General features: G+C 41.2%; 5 protein-coding genes across 6 annotated transcripts; 3 read left to right on the top strand and 2 right to left on the bottom strand.

Annotated features, from left to right (window-relative positions):
• Nucleotides 1-523: 523 nt before the first annotated feature.
• Nucleotides 524-1,092, top strand: LOC120458328. Its single transcript, XM_039645949.1, has 2 exons — nucleotides 524-889; nucleotides 937-1,092. Exons 1-2 carry the CDS (start codon nucleotides 524-526, stop codon nucleotides 1,090-1,092), a joined length of 522 nt encoding a protein of 173 aa, XP_039501883.1.
• A 755-nt stretch (nucleotides 1,093-1,847) lies between these two features.
• LOC120458364 (transcription elongation factor S-II) lies at nucleotides 1,848-3,278 on the bottom strand. Its single transcript, XM_039645978.1, has 2 exons — nucleotides 2,987-3,278; nucleotides 1,848-2,925 (listed from the first exon to the last, which is right to left on the bottom strand). Exons 1-2 carry the CDS (start codon nucleotides 3,050-3,052, stop codon nucleotides 2,056-2,058), a joined length of 936 nt encoding a protein of 311 aa, XP_039501912.1. The 5' UTR covers nucleotides 3,053-3,278; the 3' UTR covers nucleotides 1,848-2,055.
• Nucleotides 3,279-3,617: 339 nt separating this feature from the next.
• LOC120443825 (ATP-dependent RNA helicase vasa) lies at nucleotides 3,618-16,724 on the top strand. The gene is made up of 9 exons (XM_039623173.2): nucleotides 3,618-3,730; nucleotides 7,976-8,029; nucleotides 11,057-11,094; nucleotides 11,148-11,373; nucleotides 14,824-15,077; nucleotides 15,137-15,880; nucleotides 15,933-16,146; nucleotides 16,205-16,476; nucleotides 16,545-16,724. The coding sequence occupies exons 3-9, from the start codon at nucleotides 11,074-11,076 to the stop codon at nucleotides 16,596-16,598; spliced, it is 1,785 nt and encodes a 594-aa protein (XP_039479107.1). The 5' UTR covers nucleotides 3,618-3,730; nucleotides 7,976-8,029; nucleotides 11,057-11,073; the 3' UTR covers nucleotides 16,599-16,724.
• LOC120443826 (plasminogen activator inhibitor 1 RNA-binding protein) lies at nucleotides 5,402-12,789 on the bottom strand. Of its 2 annotated transcripts, XM_039623174.2 has the most exons (5): nucleotides 12,638-12,789; nucleotides 10,749-10,860; nucleotides 9,591-10,329; nucleotides 7,648-7,914; nucleotides 5,402-7,407 (listed from the first exon to the last, which is right to left on the bottom strand). In XM_039623174.2, the coding sequence occupies exons 3-5, from the start codon at nucleotides 10,267-10,269 to the stop codon at nucleotides 6,893-6,895; spliced, it is 1,461 nt and encodes a 486-aa protein (XP_039479108.1). In that variant the 5' UTR covers nucleotides 10,270-10,329; nucleotides 10,749-10,860; nucleotides 12,638-12,789; the 3' UTR covers nucleotides 5,402-6,892. The 2 variants fall into 2 exon arrangements, with proteins under 2 accessions (XP_039479108.1, XP_039479109.1); XM_039623175.2 differs by lacking the exons at nucleotides 10,749-10,860; nucleotides 12,638-12,789 and adding an exon at nucleotides 10,554-10,697.
• Nucleotides 11,390-14,607, top strand: LOC120443824 (sister chromatid cohesion protein solo). The gene is made up of 2 exons (XM_039623172.2): nucleotides 11,390-12,595; nucleotides 12,897-14,607. The coding sequence occupies exons 1-2, from the start codon at nucleotides 11,493-11,495 to the stop codon at nucleotides 14,491-14,493; spliced, it is 2,700 nt and encodes an 899-aa protein (XP_039479106.1). The 5' UTR covers nucleotides 11,390-11,492; the 3' UTR covers nucleotides 14,494-14,607.
• Nucleotides 16,725-17,182: the final 458 nt, after the last annotated feature.

Here is a 17,182-nt window from a genome sequence, read left to right as displayed (position 1 = left end):
TGTAACAGGCAGAAGGAAACGTTTCCGACCATATAAAGTGTAATATTCTTGTCCGTCTGTCTGTCTGTCCGTATGGACGCTGAGATCTCAGGAACTAGAAAAGCTAGAAAGTTGAGACTAAGCATACAGACTCCAGAGACATAGACGCAGCGCAAGTTTGTTGATTCATGTTGCCACGCCCACTCTAACGCCCACAAACCGCCTCTAACGCCCTCTCCTTCGCACTTTCAATAGCTGAGTAACGGGTATCAGATAGTCAGGGAACTCGACTATAGCGTTCTCTCATGTTAATTTTGCAAAAAGCTTTCTTTTTATTTCAATAAATTGAATATGTCGTCAACAACGTTTAGTGGCTTGTTGAAATGGTTTGTTGATTACCTAATTATTTATACGTATTGCGAAAAGTAGTCAGTATATCAATGTTTTATTATTTTGTAATTAAAATCTAATTACGCCTGACCAATAATTGCATTTTGGATCACAACTATATAAATTGGTTAGTGCATTCAGACTATCAGCCCCGATGAAGTACCTCTTGTGGATCTTCTTCCTTTTCATAGGGAAATCCCACGGATACGTGCGCCTTACAAACCTGGCGTGCGAAAGCTATGACAAAACATTCGTTGACTTTCCAGAATGCCGACTGAAAGTGCTTGGCAGGGGAATCATCGGGGCCAACATCCATGTGAAGTTTCTAAAACTGCCAATAAATAGGATGGCCGTGAGATTCACCGTTTATCGGAAGCTATCCGGATACCATCCGTTCCTATTCAATGTTTCCGAGGAATTCTGTCGCGTCCTAAAGCATCCCAATCGTCTGAGAGTCTTCTACTACTTCTACACCGCCTTTTTGCCCTTTTCCAATCTTAATCATACATGTCCTTACAATGTGAGTACGTTTGACGATAATCAGATTTATATTAATATGTCTTTTAGGCTGATGTTTTCATAAGGAACTGCACCTTGAGTGACCGCATGTTTGCAAAGGTTCCATTGCCAAAAGGCATCTACAAGTTGACTCTCGAGATGGATGATGGAGTCGTAAACTGGGTGTCCATCATAAACGTCTACTTCGAAATTAATGTTGACTAAGCGCGGAAACAGAGGCGCATTCAACATGGCAATATATGATATTTTAAAACTTGAATTGCATGTGGTATATGTATATCTATCTTACTCGGTATCAAAAAATTATGGGTCGAGCTCAATTTATTTTCCCAAAGAGCCGTTTTAAAGATATTTGCTTATATGCACACATTATCAAGAAGGGAAGTTCAACAAGCCGAGTTTGTATACTCTTCCAATAATTATTTTACTTACGGCTATAAAAACTAATATTTATCAAATAAGAACATTTTATGATGAAAACCAAAGAAACTATAATTTCTTCTCCTTCATTTTTAATTTATTTTACTGTTCATATGGCAGCTATAGTCGGCCATTTTTAATTAGTTCTATAGTTCTATAGTTAGTTCTATAGCAGATATGATATAATGGTCCGATTTTGCTTATATACTATATACTACCTGCAATAGAAGGAATGCTTTAGGGACAGTTTAATGCAAATAGCCTAAAAGCAGGGATAGCTATTTAGAGGCTCGGCTGTTAATACTGATCAAGAATATATATACATATAATATGTACATACCGTATATGGGTTTCTTCACTGCGCTGCTAACTCCTGCCTTCTGCAAGGGCATACAAATAAGTGTCAGTCCGTACTGAGTTATACTCATAATATTTAATTAGCTCAATGCTCAATTCTTCGCCCCGTAAGTACTAGCGTTATCAGCCACATGGCTGTTATCACCGGCTTTTTAAAAAACTGATTGCGGCGACAAGACGTCTTCGTTTTATCAATAGTTAATGTTTATTGAAATTTCTTTTCTTCTCGTTTAGGTTTAGGTGGTCAGAGTAAGCGCCTCCACAGTTGGGCAGCATATACAAAATGTGTTCTTGCGTGTCGTGTCTTTACAATGTTTCATTTAAGAATATGAAGGATGTGTGGTGTGTGCTGTTTTGGGATTGATTTAGTATTTGGAACAATCTTGGGAGTTAGCAGAACTTCCATCGGTTGCCGCACTCGTTGCACATGACGAAGGTGGTCATAGGTTCATCGGCGGAACGCGTCTGCAGCTGGTTGTAGGTGCAGTTGCGCTTCTTGCACTTGGCGCACTTGAGGAGATCGGTCTTAGTGCCCTGCACGGTGGCCAGCTGGGCATCGTTGATGGCCTCCTTGACGAACTTCTCGCGCAGCTTCTTCATCTCATCGCTGGCCATCTCCTCGGGCGTCATTTTGGCCAGCTGCTTGGCAGTGACGGCGCCGCACATGAAGTTCCCGCGCAATCCCGGATTCTTGGGGTCCTTCAGATTGGCCACGCGCGACCTAATGCGATTCTTGTACTTCATATCCGTGTTCTTGAACTCGGAGTAAATGGCATCCTCCAGCTCGGCGGCCATTTCCTCAGGCTCCCCGCATCCCTCAGGCACTTCACCAATCTTTAGTGCGGCGGCCAGCATTTCGCGGCACTTGATGCGAACCGCATCTGTCATGCCGCCGGAGGGAAACGAGGACTGTGACGAGGATGACGAGCCTTTTTTCTCCTTATTATTGGATGAGCTGGATGAACTGGACTTGTCCTTGCTGGAGGATGACGACTTTGCGCCGCTCGTTGACTTCGCGGCACTGCTGTTGTTGGAGGAGCCCTCCTTCGTGGAGCTGTGGTTCGGAGTGGTGGGCGCCGGGCTGGCCAGGAAGCGCTTCCAGTTTTTGATCAGGGTCTTGGCCAGAGCGATTACCTCGTCGTCCTTGCTGCTCTTGCGCAGCTCGTTCACGGTCATGCCGATGCGCGTTTTGGTCAGAATGTCCAGGTTGATGTTCAGCGTTTGCAGGGCCTTCAGCAGGTCCAGAGCCTGATCCTGCCCCTGTGTGGCGGATATCGTTCGTGACATGATGTGCAGAATGTTAGCTTATCTCGATACTCACTGTGCCGTCGCTGGCCATCTTACTCATCTTCTTTTGGATTCGAAACACTTCCTCCTCCACGCTCATTTTGGGACACTCAATCTGATCAGAGGTTAGGTTAACTGACGTCGGCTACCGGCTATGGTCAGTGCTGAGGGTCTGCGTCAGTTGTTTATGGGGAAGCCGGGCTATTACCTTTTTTCCCTCCAATAAAAGTTGTTTACTATTTTTTCGTTTCTGTATTCGCAGAACGAGTTGCAAGAATACCCTAACGCGTTTTAGTGGTACCGGGCGGCGGCTTGTCAAGAAATACCTTCCCATGGCTACTGCAAACAATTTTCAACTGGAAGTAGTGTGAGTTTCATAAGCCGTCAGCGTTACCGTATTTAAAAATACATATGGGTTTAAGCGAGTACACACACCTAAAAACTGTTCTTAAAACATGTACTGCTTGCAAGCAGTGCACTTTTGTTTTTCCATGTAAGAACAGCGCTTTTAAACGGAACGTTTTTGATTCAAAATCATAACTGTATATATCATTAACAGCCAATCTAGAATACTGTCAGGGGAATACAATATACAGAGACTATCGATATTTTTAAAAGTGGTCCGATAGCCATATTGGTTATTCCACCGCTAGCTCTAACCTCACGCTTTTTTCAGATCCTTTTTAGTTTTGCGTTTGCGCCAAGAGCTGTTGTTCTTAGTTGAATTTCTAAAGTGGTTCCTAGCTTAAATAGCATATATTTGCTCTAGAAGAGCAAGGTAAGTAGAAAGACTATCTTAGTAATTTCATTTTAAAATTCTTTTTTTATAATTTTGGAACTTTAAAATGAGGTACACTTAAACTTTTCGATTCATATTAAAGTTTCCGAAAGTTAGTGCTTTAATTAAAATAATTCTTCTTTTCTAAAAAAAAAAACCGCATTAAAATTTTACGCCAGTTTTCATACTCCTTATAAATTGAATTTATTAAGTTTCTTTTTACTTCATTCGTCCATTTTCGGATTTTCTTGTGTCAGTCGCCGTTATGTTTTAGGGTTGTCGAAGCGACATAATGTAGTTGCCACGGAGTTTCTTTATATTTGACTGATGCAATTCGAGAGCTTGGCTACCCTGAAGCATGAATTCTTCATTTCGTTTCCTTTTTGTGTTCAATTCTAACGGGATCTCAAAAGTTCAAAAATAAAAAAGTCAGCGTGTGGAAAGTCTATTCAGGTTAATAAAAGAAATCAGTTAGAGAACAAATTTCGCCTTTTCTAGATCGGGGGATCTTGTTTCATGTGCGTATTTTGATTTTCGCTTTGAAAATGTTTTCCTGTTAAGCTTATTCATTTTGGCCAACCATGTTTAAAGAGGATGTTCTGCTATTTTGCCTTTTTGTGCGTGTTTGTGTATTTGTTCGGTTTTCTTTTCTGTCTATTCTCTTTAAGGCGTCGTTCGTCTGACATTTCTGTGGAACTCTGTTTTAGGTGCGCTTATACTTTTGCAATTCATCTCAAACATTTTAATTCAAAGTATTATAACAAGTACAACAAACACTTAATTCATTGTAGAGTTCAGTGGGTTTCCTTTTTTTTCGGCTTTGTTTTTAAACATTTTTCATAAACCTAATAAATTGCTTTTATTAGACTCCTTTTAACTTCTTGCGTTCATTTTCATATTTTCTTGTGTCAGTCGCCGTTATGTTTCAGGGTAGTTGCCACGTAATTTCTTTCTATTTGACTAAAGCAATTCGCAAGCATGGCAATCCTAAAGCATTAATTTCGTTTCCTTTTTGGCTTAAATTCTAGAGGGATCTTAAAAGGGTCTAAAATAAAAAAGTCTGCGTGTGAAGTGTATTCATTTTAATGAAAAAAAAAGTTAGAAAAAACAAATTTGGCTTTTTTAGTTCGTGGGAAAAAAATGTTGAAAATGTTATCCTGTGTAGCTTTTTCATTTTTACCAACCAGGTGTTCGTATATTTATTCGGTCTTCTATTCTGTCTATTCTCTTTTGAGTTTTGGAACTTGATGGAACTCTGTGGAATACTGTTTTAGGTGCGTTATACTATTGCAATTCATCTTAAACATTTTCATTCAAAGTACTACGTTGTAGTGTGGGTTCCCTGAATAAATCTGAAAAATGTTTGCGTTAGGTTTCGTTTCTTTTGGCTTAGTTTTCAACACTTTTTCCAAAGATCAGATTTGCGTTTTCTACGATCTGCCCATGTTTTTCTTTCCTTTGGCTGATATTTTGAATTTTTTTTTTATTTTGAAAATCTCAAGGGGAAGCATTTGCTTTCATAGTCCCAACAAATTTTGTCATACACAGAAATTCTTTCCCCTCGTCGTCAATTACCATTCGCTATTCGATCTTTTATGTGCAACTCCTCAAATTACTTGCTCTTTCATGAATTTTCTTTCTCCTTTTCCCCAAAATTCTCAAACTGACAAGTTTTGTTTTCTTTGTTTCTTTATTTTTATCAAATAAATGTTCTTGTTTTATGTTTAAACGAGTTGCTCAACATTTGTTGAATGGTTTCTTTGGGTCAAAACACAATACAATATTTCAAAAAATGTATTTGTTTCATGTACGATTTCCTTCATATTTTTCATCTGCTCTTTAATTTTCTTTGCTTTGTGTAATTGCCCTCATAAAATTGATTTTACCATGTACGAATATATATATCTCATATAATTTATACAGTTTCTAGTTAATATAGGCAAATGATTTTACAGGGATCTTCAAATTAGCGTTTTCGGGAGTGGTTTTCTCATCTGAAATGGGTTTCTTCAAAAGTTTCCCTCCAACTATTATCTACTTATTAAAGGTTTCTAATTTGCTCCAATAGTTAATCAATATTTTTTGTTTTTATTTCTTTAATAATGCTTAAATTAATATTGTTTTGTTTTGTATTTCAGTGTGTGTGTGTTCAGTTAGGTATTTATAATTAAAAGTAGTATATATGATGCATAGTCCGCTTTATAATTATTAAATTTAAATGTTTAATCATAGAATTTGCATCCAAGAAACACAGTTACAAAGGTTTTAACACTTACTATTCTTTCGGTTTTGGGTTTCTTTCTCTCGAACTATTGATTTTTTTTTTAATATTTCTTCCTTTTGGTGTTGTTTATTTTAAATAAAAGTTAACATAGTAAAAAATAATAAAACGTACATTTCGCTACGAAAATGTGATTCGTTATTGAACAAAAAATTATGAGTAATGAAAATGCTTTTACTGTTCTCTCGGTGAAAACAAACTATTGTAATGTATTTAGTGTATTTTGCTTCTTTTCGTAGAAGATTTTATCAGGCTGTGATGTTGTATATTATATATTTTATCTTTAGTTTATTTTATTCGCCTTGTTCACTGGTTAGCGACTGCATTTTGTTTTTATAAGGTAGGATGATTTTTTGATTAAGTGAGTGGTAATAACAAAAAAAAAACAACTACATCAGGTTTTGGTTGATGCAATAAAACAATTCTTATGACCGCCTCTGCCGTTTTAGAAAAAATCTCGTATCGTGAACAGTTACTAGATATAAAATCCATAATGCGGATGACTTAGCCTGACACTGACTAGTTTACACGAGGTCACTTGCTTGATCGCGATTTTATCGGGTAAAATCTGAATAGTTGGCCGCGTATAAACTAAAATTGCTTTTTGTGTGTTCTCTTTTCATATATTTTTAAACATATGTATAATTTATTATACATGTTTTGCTTAGCTTGTTGGTTGGTATTTTTGTTGCTTTTGGCTTATATGGCGGCTACAATTGTTTTGTAATATCCCCTTTTTGTTTTAGGTTTTAAAAAGTTTCTTGTCTGTGATATACGTAATTTATAAGATTTCATTTTGGTAACCTGCTGCTTGCTTTCATTTTTCAACGTCAGTCACCAAAACTGCAATTTGAGGAACTACTCCTGCTCAAACAATCGATTTAAGCCAGAGTGGGAAACTGACGCTCATCGTTGACCTTGGGAGCGGTGTTCTGTTGTCGCTCAAAACGCTTATTCTGTCCTGGACCGCTGTTCTGATTGTTGTTTTGGTTGTTTCCCGGACCACGACGATCGATGGGTGGCCTCTGATTTTGAGCGGAGGGAGCACCGCCCTCGTTATTATGCTGCTGGCCATCTCGTGGGCCACGGTTTCCACCCTCACGATTGTCTCGGCCACCCTCACGGTTGCCGCCATCGCGGTTGCCTCCCTCGCTGCGCGGTCCGCCTCCAAATCCGCCGGGTCTGGGACCTCCACGGCCACCGCGTCCTCCGAAACCGCCTGGTCCGCCACGGCGACCATCATTGAAGTTAAACTGAATGTCCAGGACGCGCTGCTGCCTACCCACACGCTGTGGATAAAGGGCAGGATCGTACTCGAGCTCCTCTTCGCTGTCGTTCTCCTTCTTCTTGTTGCTAGTTAAGACGACCATTTTCTTCCATTGTGTGGTGTCCTCGCCTGCGGAAAAAATTGATTGTAGATTGTTTTGTAGCTAATAGGTCATAGCACATAGTTTACTATTGTTAAGCTAAGATCTGTTTAAAATCTAAGGAGTTTCCTGTGATTTGTAACTTTACTATAAATGCGGATTTTAGCTAACATGATTAAAAGTTTAATTGATGGTTAGCCGAAAAGGATTCTTTCCATGGTATCGAATTCAAATGATTAACTATAGATCATTTTGCATTGCACACGCACCTTCTCCAGCCTTGCGGATGTTAAAGGTCGGCTTTATGCGCTGTCCTTGCTGTGCCTTCCACTCGTCCAAGGTCAGCTCTTTGGCCTCCTCCTCGGCAACAGCCTGCTCGCTCTGTGGTTCAGTGCCAGAATCTTCAGCCTTGGGGCCACCCTCTGCATTGGTCACATTGGTCTCGCTTTCGTTCTTGTTCACATCATCAATAGCCTCTTTGACCGATCCCCAATTGTGGGAACCAGCTCCATCGCGTTTGTCAATTGACTTCACACCTGTGAATATAGTAATAAATGTTGCGTTAATTATTATTGACCTACTTCTTCATCATTTCAGAAAAGCCAACAAAAAGGAAAAGCGGAGCTTCTATACTTGCAAATTGTCGCGAAAGTAAGTTTTTCAGTTTAATTTAATTAATCTATTTAATATTAAGTTATTAAACCGGTAAAAAAGTATTTCCAAGCCAAATGGACTCTATTCTAGCAGTAGCAATACCCCACTAATTAGGTCAATCTTGCCTATTGAAATCTAACCACGATAGGACTTTTCACTGCCCTCGCATAGTGACAGATAAGCCGACAGCACCCGTTCACTGTAATCAGATTCAGCGGGGGAACTATTCCGTCCCCTCCTCTTACCCAATGAGTATGCCTGCAAAGGCCTCCTACAAGCACTTGCGTTAGACGGGAATGCCGCCCAGAAGATGGACGAACTATTTTTAACACATTTTCTCTGTCGGTTTGTGCCGTAGTGCTTCTTGTTTCTTTTGCTGCCGCTGTGATTATAATTTTGGATATTCCAAAAACGAAGCGGTCTAAGAAGCAGGCAGCAAGAAAACAGGCGGAAAATGCGAGGAAAGAGATTTCATTCAATGGAAAGAAGTGTGTGCTGTAGCTAGTTGAATGTTCTGTTCCGACCATTAGTATTGATTTGACTGATCCCCCCACGTGAGTGGGAGATATGCCTGCGTCGTTTGACCACTGCTTGACCATAAGCTTACCGTGAACTTATGTGCCACAATTGATTTACATACACCGTGTTCCCGCTCTTCTTCTATTTGCCTAGCATATACCACATCTTACTATCAAATTATTTTTAAAGCGTTTATAATCCAACAATTTTAATATAGATATCTATTAAATTTATTTCCATTGGACCATCAGCAGTGTGGTCTATGCAGGCGGCTAATAATTATGAATATAATATGTTTCGTTATAGTTTGACATTAAGTCAATGACCTTGATTAGTTGTACGAATCTTATTGTTATTGCATCAATCGATGAAAAGTTCGCGTTAGTTATAAAAAGGAATTATATTTCAGATACCTAATTCGAATTATTTTCCTTCAAATATTTGTTGGGTGGGGTACACAGAAGATTTCAGTCATGTTGCCTAAAGGCGGCTAATAATTCCTCGTGACTATAAGCATGGGTAATTGGTTACGAGTAAACTGTAGATGGAATGTGTTTTTCCTGCGTCGCCTGCTGAGTTTGATTTTCTAGTTGTCATGGAAAGTTGTTTTTGGTTTATTTGTTAATTTTTTCTTATTTTCTTGAGCGCGGGCGCGCTCATTTTGTGGTTATGTCTACCGTGCCCCTTGGTAGTTCAACGTTAGATTCGATCTGATCAACAGAAACACTTAAGCATTGGAATGAGAATAATGGAATGGGGTAAAAACGTTCACGTTTATTGGCCAGGGATGGAATGCAAAACCATTCTCATAATTTGGGTAGATTTACTCCTAAAATTCCATCTTCTCAAACTTTTTTAACAGAAAACAAGCAAGTTAACTTTGCTTTGAAAGAATGTAGGTACAATTGTATAGCTCGAACCCTCAGAAATCCGAACTGATCCGGAGTTAGTGGTCTAAACTGTATCTATTTGACCTGAACTAAGGACTTTCCATCTGCTGTGTTGCATTAACGACATGACTTAATGCATTAACACTTACCAGTTCTATCGGAACCCGACTGGCGATCGAACTCGCGCTTCCTGTTTTGGCCATCGTAGTTGCGGTTTTGACGCTGGGGACGATCTCCGCCAGCACCTTGACCACCGCCTGGGCCGCGGTATGGTCGCGACTGCTGGCCATCGGGTGCTCCGCCGTTTTCGCGGACATTGCGGCGATTGTTGCGCTGCTCACGAGTCTCGGCATTGCCGTTTTGTTGACGGAAGTTTACGCTGCGCTGCTGCTGGCCACCTTGTCCTTGTCCTTGACCCTGTCCTTGACCGCTGCCAAACTCACGTGTTCGGTTGGCGCCACCTCCTTGCCGTGGAGCACCTTGTTGTTTGTTGTTGCTGGCGTTGTTGTTGAACTGTTTGTCGGCTGATGGGGTGAACTTCTTGCCATCGGTCTTGTTTAAAGCATTGTTGGGCTTGTTTTCCTTCTCGGCCTGATTTGGTTTTTTGGCATTGGGTCCACCGGTATTGGATCCTGCGGTCGCCTTGTTATTGTTGTTGGCCACCTTGGCGGTCGTTTTGGTGGCCGCTGCAGCAGCTGACGGCTGCTTCTTCTTGCCAGCTGCTGCTGCGGCAGCGGCGGCCGTCGGCGCCACAAGATTATCTAATGGATCGCTGACATCGTCGTCCATGAACAAAAGTTCATAACGATTTTTACCGGCGCTGTCCATGATTTTGTGGGTGGGTGTGTTTTTCGTTGCTAGCTGCCTGCCGCTTCAATTGCCTTTTTTCTGTAAAAAGAAATATTTACACACAGTTTTAGTGGGAATTGATTGATTTTCCTTTTTCGCCCGCTGCCTCACACCCTTTGATATTCGATAGGATTTCTCTTTCGGGTCACAAACTATGGTCTAATGTGCCCCATATTCGCTGGATTTATGGTTTACACAATAAACTCTTGGACTAACGTGAATTTTTGCAATTTATTTAAGCCTTTTGGGGGGATTTTTCTTACTTTTCTGCTGGCTGTTTGGTGCCTGCTGCTCTCTAACCTTAATTTTCAGTGTTTCTTCTTCGCCTCGCTGCTAGTATTACCTACACATACTGCCTCACGCGATTCCACATGCACATGGGCCAAATCACGCATACAGCCAGCACAAACAGAGCGCCCACATGTGTTCTTGGTATACATAGAAAAACAGAAACTCACGTTTTTCCACGCGTTTCGCTGCGAATGTCGAAAATCGATTCGAATGGCAGCTGTGTTTAGCGGGCTCTCGATTTGGCGGGTACTTTTTAGTTTGAACCAGTCATGGCATCGGCTGGAAAATATGAAGAAAAATAAGTATATTAAATGAAAAGCGACCAAATACAAATACATTATATATTTTAAAAATTCAGATTTGAATACTTAAGAAATGGCCACAATAATTTATTGGCTGTTTTTTGATGCCTTTGTACGCATGGAAATAAATTCATTCAATACTTATTTATTAATTATTAATTTGTTTATTTTAGCCAAAAAAACCATCAATATGTCGGACTGGGAGGATTTGGTTCGTATTGCTTCGTACAAATAATATATGCTTACTAAACTCAACTATTTCAGCCCTCTGCCCAAACTAGCGGTGGAGCCTCGTTTAGTAAGCCTGAGAAAGAAGCACCCGGATGGAGCGATGATGAGGACAAGGGCAAGAGCTTTGGCGGCGGCGGCAGAGGAGGTGGAGTCTATCGAGGAGGAAATCGTGGTGGTGATGGAGATGGATTTGGTTTCCGTGGAGGACGTCGCGAAGGAGGCGGCGGCTTTCGAGGTCGCCGCGACGACAACGAGGATGGTAAGTGAATCATTTGTAGGCACGGTAGTTAAAGTTTGGGTTATGGTCATTTAAGTCATTACTGCTGAATTCTATGTTGTGCATTGTTTTGTCATGTAGTTTGTTTTTTCGTTTTGTCTATGCGTGTTTGCCCGATTCGTGGTAAATTGGCCAACATTTTAGTTATGGAACTGCCGCCGATCCCTTCAAGCTGTGATAAGGATGAGGTGGGTGCATTCATCGATCAGCTGAACCTGAGCAAATACACGACCAGCCTACCATTGATTCGCAAATTGCGTGACTACATGCTGACTGCCTTTAAGACATTGGTCAACCAAGCATGGGCTTCTCTCGAGAAATTAGCTCAGGAAAAGCGTGCTCAAAAGGCACATCAGATACGCAAAACAACTGATATTGTGAATCGCCTTATGGACGACATGAACCGATTGCTTTGTGAAAGCGAACATGAGGAAGCGAATGGAATTGGACAGTTTCAAAACATTATTGCGGATTGTAGAGCTGATTTGTCCCGGTTGATGAACCTACAGCAAATTGTAGTACCGCAACTTTCGCAAGTCGGAGATAGACAAATAAACAGAACCAGCAGGACTGAGAGCGCTCGATCGAAAGGTTTAACAGAAGTCGAAGACATAACGGAAATACAAAGCGCTGCATACAACGTGTATCATCAGGTTTTTGGCCAAGGATACCAAACAGGTCGAAGGCTATATGATGATAATCAAGGTGTCTTGAGAGATGATTTTATTCCAACAGAACAACAAAAACACCCAGGAAATAATCAAGTGGAGGGATCTACTTATGAAGTGACTAGATTTCAGCACTGGTTAAGTGAGCACTTCGTCTCTCGACATGAAATAAGGGCAATGCGTTTTGGCATTCCGGAAATGGGTTTTCAATCTTATGCCTGGCCAGATGCAAAAAAGCTACATATTTCGACGGTCCACCAAAAAAAGATTTCTTATTGTCGACTATTAACTAGGACACACATAATATTGACTGTTGCGACCGAACCAATCCAATCGAGTAGTGTTCAGGCCAGTAGTATGGTAAACTTGGCACGACACCAGCGGTCGCAAAATCAGGAAACGCCAGATGGAGTTTACGTTAGTCGCTACAATGCAACTGGTGATGAGGGGACTCCCTGTTCCGCAACTGGCGTCCCCGGCAGAGCAGTGGAAATGCGTGCTTCGAGCACCCCAAATGAACATAACAGCGATCCAGGGTACTTAAACCAAATATCTAGTACTACTCTTCTCTTCCTTACCATCTATGAATCCTCTTTAGTTCATTTTCCGAATTAGCGATTGAGTATAAAGGCAGATTCGAACATTTAAAGCTTACAAAAACAACACCAAATTTAGCCAGTCACCGAAACATTTAATTCGAAATTTGATTTGACAGTAAACTAATCCAAAATAATGTCAGCTTACTTTTCTACATGTTTTTCCAATCCCATCGCTTACTTTCGTTTCCTTCTCTTCACTTTAAATGAATACATAAGCTAAGTAATGTCCGTTTCACAGCTTGTCTTTTATACCCAATTTGACCTACGAAGATGGAACCATACCATTATTGGCAACAGGCGGCGCTGCATCGACACCGTCAGATCCATCACTGCCAGCAGAGCATTCATTGGGGTTAGAAATGGATAGCGGCACTTTGGTGCTGCCTGCAGATGCAGATGAAACCCGCTTAGTCGGTCTTCCTGGATCAACGGTGGTGCGTTCGCGGCTTGGAGGCGCTCCAGCATCAACTCCTTTACTGTCTTTCCGGCCTAGACTACCGGTCATTGACGAAGAACATCATCTACGTCTCAGCAGGGTGTCACGCGAGCTGCAGTTGAGTATTACTGTCCCTCCGGAAGAAACCACACTAATCCAGCAACGTGAGTGGAGCTCGATTTTCCGTCCACGTGATCAAATGATTAGGTACGCCGAAGGTGGTCCCCCTCCTCGGCAGGCACAGAGGGTCCGCCGTCGCAGACGAGGTCACCGTAACGCTTCAGTCGCCAGTCCTCCACTAACACCGGAACGAATTCTCCGTCGCGAGGAAGCATTCCGAAGCAGCCGGCACATTGCAGCCACTTTTATGTCTAGCTTGCTACAAAACGCAGCTGGAGAAGTATCATCGACTTCACGTCTAAATGTATCTCGTTCAGAGGATAAGATAATGGGTATCAGCCGAAATGGACAACCGCAGATACTGACCACAGCAGCAACAACAACAACCTCTCTAGAAGTTGCTGAGGCACCAAGATTTTCGGATTCTGGGGCTTATACGCAATCTGCAGCTTTCTCGCAGTACGTTGCAGTAGCTCCCTCGGACATTTCTACAAATGCACCAATTGATCAAGCATCATTTGATAAAGCTTTGGCTATATTACCGCCAATAAATTCCACTCCAATAAGTCAACATCCAATTGCTGTCTTTGGACCTAAAAGCGGTCTTGAATATAAACCACAAATAATGGACAACTGTGATATTATGAATATTTCGGTTCCACCTATGCCAATGGAAGTTGACGAGGTCCCAGCGGAGGTTTCAAACACTTTGGCTAATATAAGCGATCACGCTTATGTGACTGATGTACAGGTACTACCAACGTTGCAAATTAATTCTTCGAATTCTGCTAGCACATATATTACCAGCAGTGCTGTAAATCTGGCTCCACCGACTTCAACAAATGATTTGCAAACGGTTAATACGCGCAGAACTTCAATGGAAAATCAACTGTATAGAGAGTCTATAAACGATTTGGAATACATTTCACAACACGCTAATGTGGTTCGCCTAATGGTAGATCGCCAAGAGGAACTCGGTGTACAGGGCAACTCCCTGGGACATATTACGGAAAATAGGCGAGGCTCATTGAATTATAGTACTATGCCCGCTGTAAAAGTGTACGATCCACAGATAATTCAGAACATCCAGAAGGACAAGATAAGAATAGTTCATGGGCTGTTTGGAGCTCTCATCAGGCAGTCCCAGGTGGACATGCACAATGCACCTTTTATCCGTAATCGCAAAGATGCGATAATGGCATATCGCTTTTTACTTGAGCTCAAGACTGCAAATATTATAAGTCTTAGTCCGGACGGTAGATTCTTCGCTCTTCTCTAAATAAAATAAGATGAATATTAACTTAAGGAATATGATGATCGTTTAATAATAGTCTTCTTAAATATTCGAATTAATTTGTAATTTTTATTTAAATCATCTCCATATTAATTATTCCAATACCTGGTTGGAGTAACAGTATTTTATCTTAATATTGTTCGTGATTTATTAATTAATGCTTCAAAAAAATACTTAAATAAAGTAATTATGAAATTGAATTTTGGGTTTGATTAATAATTATTACTAATGCATTTTGTCTTCAGATTTGTCTGTTGATCATCATGATTTAAGCGGATAAAATTCATGTTTTTCAAAAATCAACATATTTTCTAGGTGAAGAACGTCGGGGCGGACGCGGAGGCTTCAATCGGGAGCGCGGTGAACGTGGCGAAAAAGGAGAGGGTGGTTTTGAAAGGCGCCGGCGAAATGATGACGATGTTAACAATAACAATGATATAGTCGAAGACGGCGAGAAGAAGCGAGAATTTTACATTCCGCCAGAGCCTACTAACGATGCAACTGAGATCTTCAGCAGTGGCATTACTTCAGGCATTAACTTTTCAAAATATGATAATATTCCCGTTAAGGTAAGAAAATGCCATTTTAGTTAAAAAATTTTCAATCGGTATATAACTTAATTCTTTAGGTGAGTGGCGAGGATGTTCCCAAAGCCATTAGGAACTTTGAACATGCTGAATTGCGTGATATTATCAGAGAGAATGTTACCAAATCGGGCTACACGGTTCCGACTCCAATTCAAAAAGTTTCTATACCGGTGATTGCCGCTGGCCGTGATTTAATGGCTTGTGCCCAGACTGGCTCTGGAAAAACCGCTGCTTTTTTGGTGCCTATCCTCAGCAAACTGTTGGACGATCCCCAAGATCTGGAATTCGGGAAACCGCAGGCAGTGATTGTATCCCCAACTAGGGAGCTGGCAATTCAGATCTTTAGCGAAGCGAGGAAGTTTGCTTTCGAGTCATATCTAAAGATCAGTATTGTTTACGGAGGCACCTCTTTCAAGCATCAAAACGAGTGCATAACCAAGGGCTGCCATGTGCTAATCGCGACTCCGGGACGACTGCTGGACTTTGTTGACCGCACTTTCATTACCTTTGAAGATACTCGTTTCGTAGTATTGGACGAGGCCGATCGAATGCTGGACATGGGCTTCTCGGAAAGCATGCGGAAATTTATGACCCATCAGACAATGCGTCCGGAACACCAAACATTGATGTTTTCCGCCACGTTTCCCGAGGAAATCCAGCGCCTGGCAGGCGAATTCTTGAAGAGTTATGTCTTCGTTACTATTGGCGTAGTGGGAGGAGCTTGCTCAGATGTACAGCAGACCATTTACGAAGTTAATAAATTCGCCAAGCGATCAAAGCTAATGGTAAGTGGACTTCATAATTAAAGCGTATGATTAATTTTTGTCTTTTATTTAGGAAATCCTTCGCGAGCAAGCGGATGGTACCATTGTCTTCGTAGAGACAAAGCGTGGGGCAGACTTTTTAGCTTCGTTCCTGTCGGAAACAGAATTTCCGACAACCTCGATTCATGGCGATCGTCTCCAGAGTCAACGCGAGCAGGCCTTGCGTGACTTCAAGAACGGCTCTATGAAGGTTATCATAGCTACTTCAGTTGCGGCTCGTGGTCTTGGTAAGTGAGGACACTTACTTTTCTAAATTAAATTTCTTATAGTTGTGGTTCATCTCAGATATCAAGAACATCAAGCATGTGGTCAACTTTGACATGCCCAATAACATCGATGACTACGTACATCGCATTGGACGTACAGGTCGAGTAGGCAACAATGGCCGGGCCACATCTTTCTTTGATCCTGACCAGGATCAATCTCTTGCAGGAGACTTGATAAAAATCTTGGAGGGATCTGGCCAGACCGTTCCGGAGTTTCTACGCGACTTGGGTGGGGGCGGTGGTGGTGGTTACTCCAACAAGAAGTTCGGTGGCGTGGATGTGCGTGGTAGGGTAAGTAAACTTAAAACACTTTTATTTGTCGTACTTAAGGCTTACTGAATTAAAATTCTTTCATTCAGGGAAATGCCGTAGTCGAGGCAACCTACGCTGAGGATAACGAGGAGTGGGATTAATAAAAACCTTTGGACACAGATGCTAAAATACTCTAACCTTAGCAACTAAGATTAACAGAGTTCTTTGTCTTGTTTAAGTTCAAACTCAATAGGCGATATATAAAAACTATATAATAGCCTAATAAAACGCATCTTTATGAGATGCAAGCTTAAAAAAAACCGTCCGAATTTTCTATTTTTAATTCCTTTTTACGAAGTAATATTTTTTTAAGAGCTTTTAATAATAAGCGTTTGCTGGTAATTTGCCAAATTTAACTGAAACTTGTATGACCTTATCTACTACCATGTACTACCATGTGTTTGGTTTTATGTACTCATACTTCGTGTTCCGTTGTTTGTTGTTTGCCTTGCTGCCCCTCGCCTCTTACGCTCTCTCGCTCTCCGTTGGAGCCGGCTTTTCGAATGCATGCCTCGCCCTGCGTGCGCCCAGTCCTCCCCCAAAAAGCATACCGACCAACAAATGTTGCCCTTTTGCGTTTGCTGTCTTTGCAGAAGAAAATCAATAACTGAGAAACCCACCACACTGCTGCTCTCCGTGTTGGATTTTCAACTTCCGCAGCCAAGTAAAAGACATTTTAGTCTCT

This window comes from Drosophila santomea, chromosome 2L (genome assembly GCF_016746245.2).
Source record: "Drosophila santomea strain STO CAGO 1482 chromosome 2L, Prin_Dsan_1.1, whole genome shotgun sequence".
NCBI classification, from domain to species: domain Eukaryota; kingdom Metazoa; phylum Arthropoda; class Insecta; order Diptera; family Drosophilidae; genus Drosophila; species Drosophila santomea.
Note: the sequence above shows the minus strand (reverse complement) of the source record. Positions and strands in the feature narration are given on the sequence as shown.

Bases quoted from the DNA above. Each gene is read 5' to 3' on its own strand.
- LOC120458328 (XM_039645949.1), top strand. From the start codon at position 524: ATGAAGTACCTCTTGTGGATCTTCTTCCTTTTCATAGGGAAATCCCAC. The intron at 890-936 runs GTGAGTACGTTT...TATGTCTTTTAG, and splicing joins ATCATACATGTCCTTACAAT to GCTGATGTTTTCATAAGGAA.
- LOC120458364 (XM_039645978.1), bottom strand. From the start codon at position 3,052: ATGAGCGTGGAGGAGGAAGTGTTTCGAATCCAAAAGAAGATGAGTAAG. The intron at 2,926-2,986 runs GTGAGTATCGAG...TCCGCCACACAG, and splicing joins AGATGGCCAGCGACGGCACA to GGGCAGGATCAGGCTCTGGA.
- LOC120443826 (XM_039623174.2), bottom strand. From the start codon at position 10,269: ATGGACAGCGCCGGTAAAAATCGTTATGAACTTTTGTTCATGGACGAC. The intron at 7,915-9,590 runs GTAAGTGTTAAT...CTATATTCACAG, and splicing joins GTCGGGTTCCGATAGAACTG to GTGTGAAGTCAATTGACAAA. The intron at 7,408-7,647 runs GTGCGTGTGCAA...TTTTTTCCGCAG, and splicing joins CATCCGCAAGGCTGGAGAAG to GCGAGGACACCACACAATGG.
- LOC120443825 (XM_039623173.2), top strand. From the start codon at position 11,074: ATGTCGGACTGGGAGGATTTG. The intron at 11,095-11,147 runs GTTCGTATTGCT...CAACTATTTCAG, and splicing joins TGTCGGACTGGGAGGATTTG to CCCTCTGCCCAAACTAGCGG. The intron at 15,078-15,136 runs GTAAGAAAATGC...TTAATTCTTTAG, and splicing joins ATGATAATATTCCCGTTAAG to GTGAGTGGCGAGGATGTTCC.
- LOC120443824 (XM_039623172.2), top strand. From the start codon at position 11,493: ATGCGTGTTTGCCCGATTCGTGGTAAATTGGCCAACATTTTAGTTATG. The intron at 12,596-12,896 runs GTACTTAAACCA...TCCGTTTCACAG, and splicing joins GAACATAACAGCGATCCAGG to CTTGTCTTTTATACCCAATT.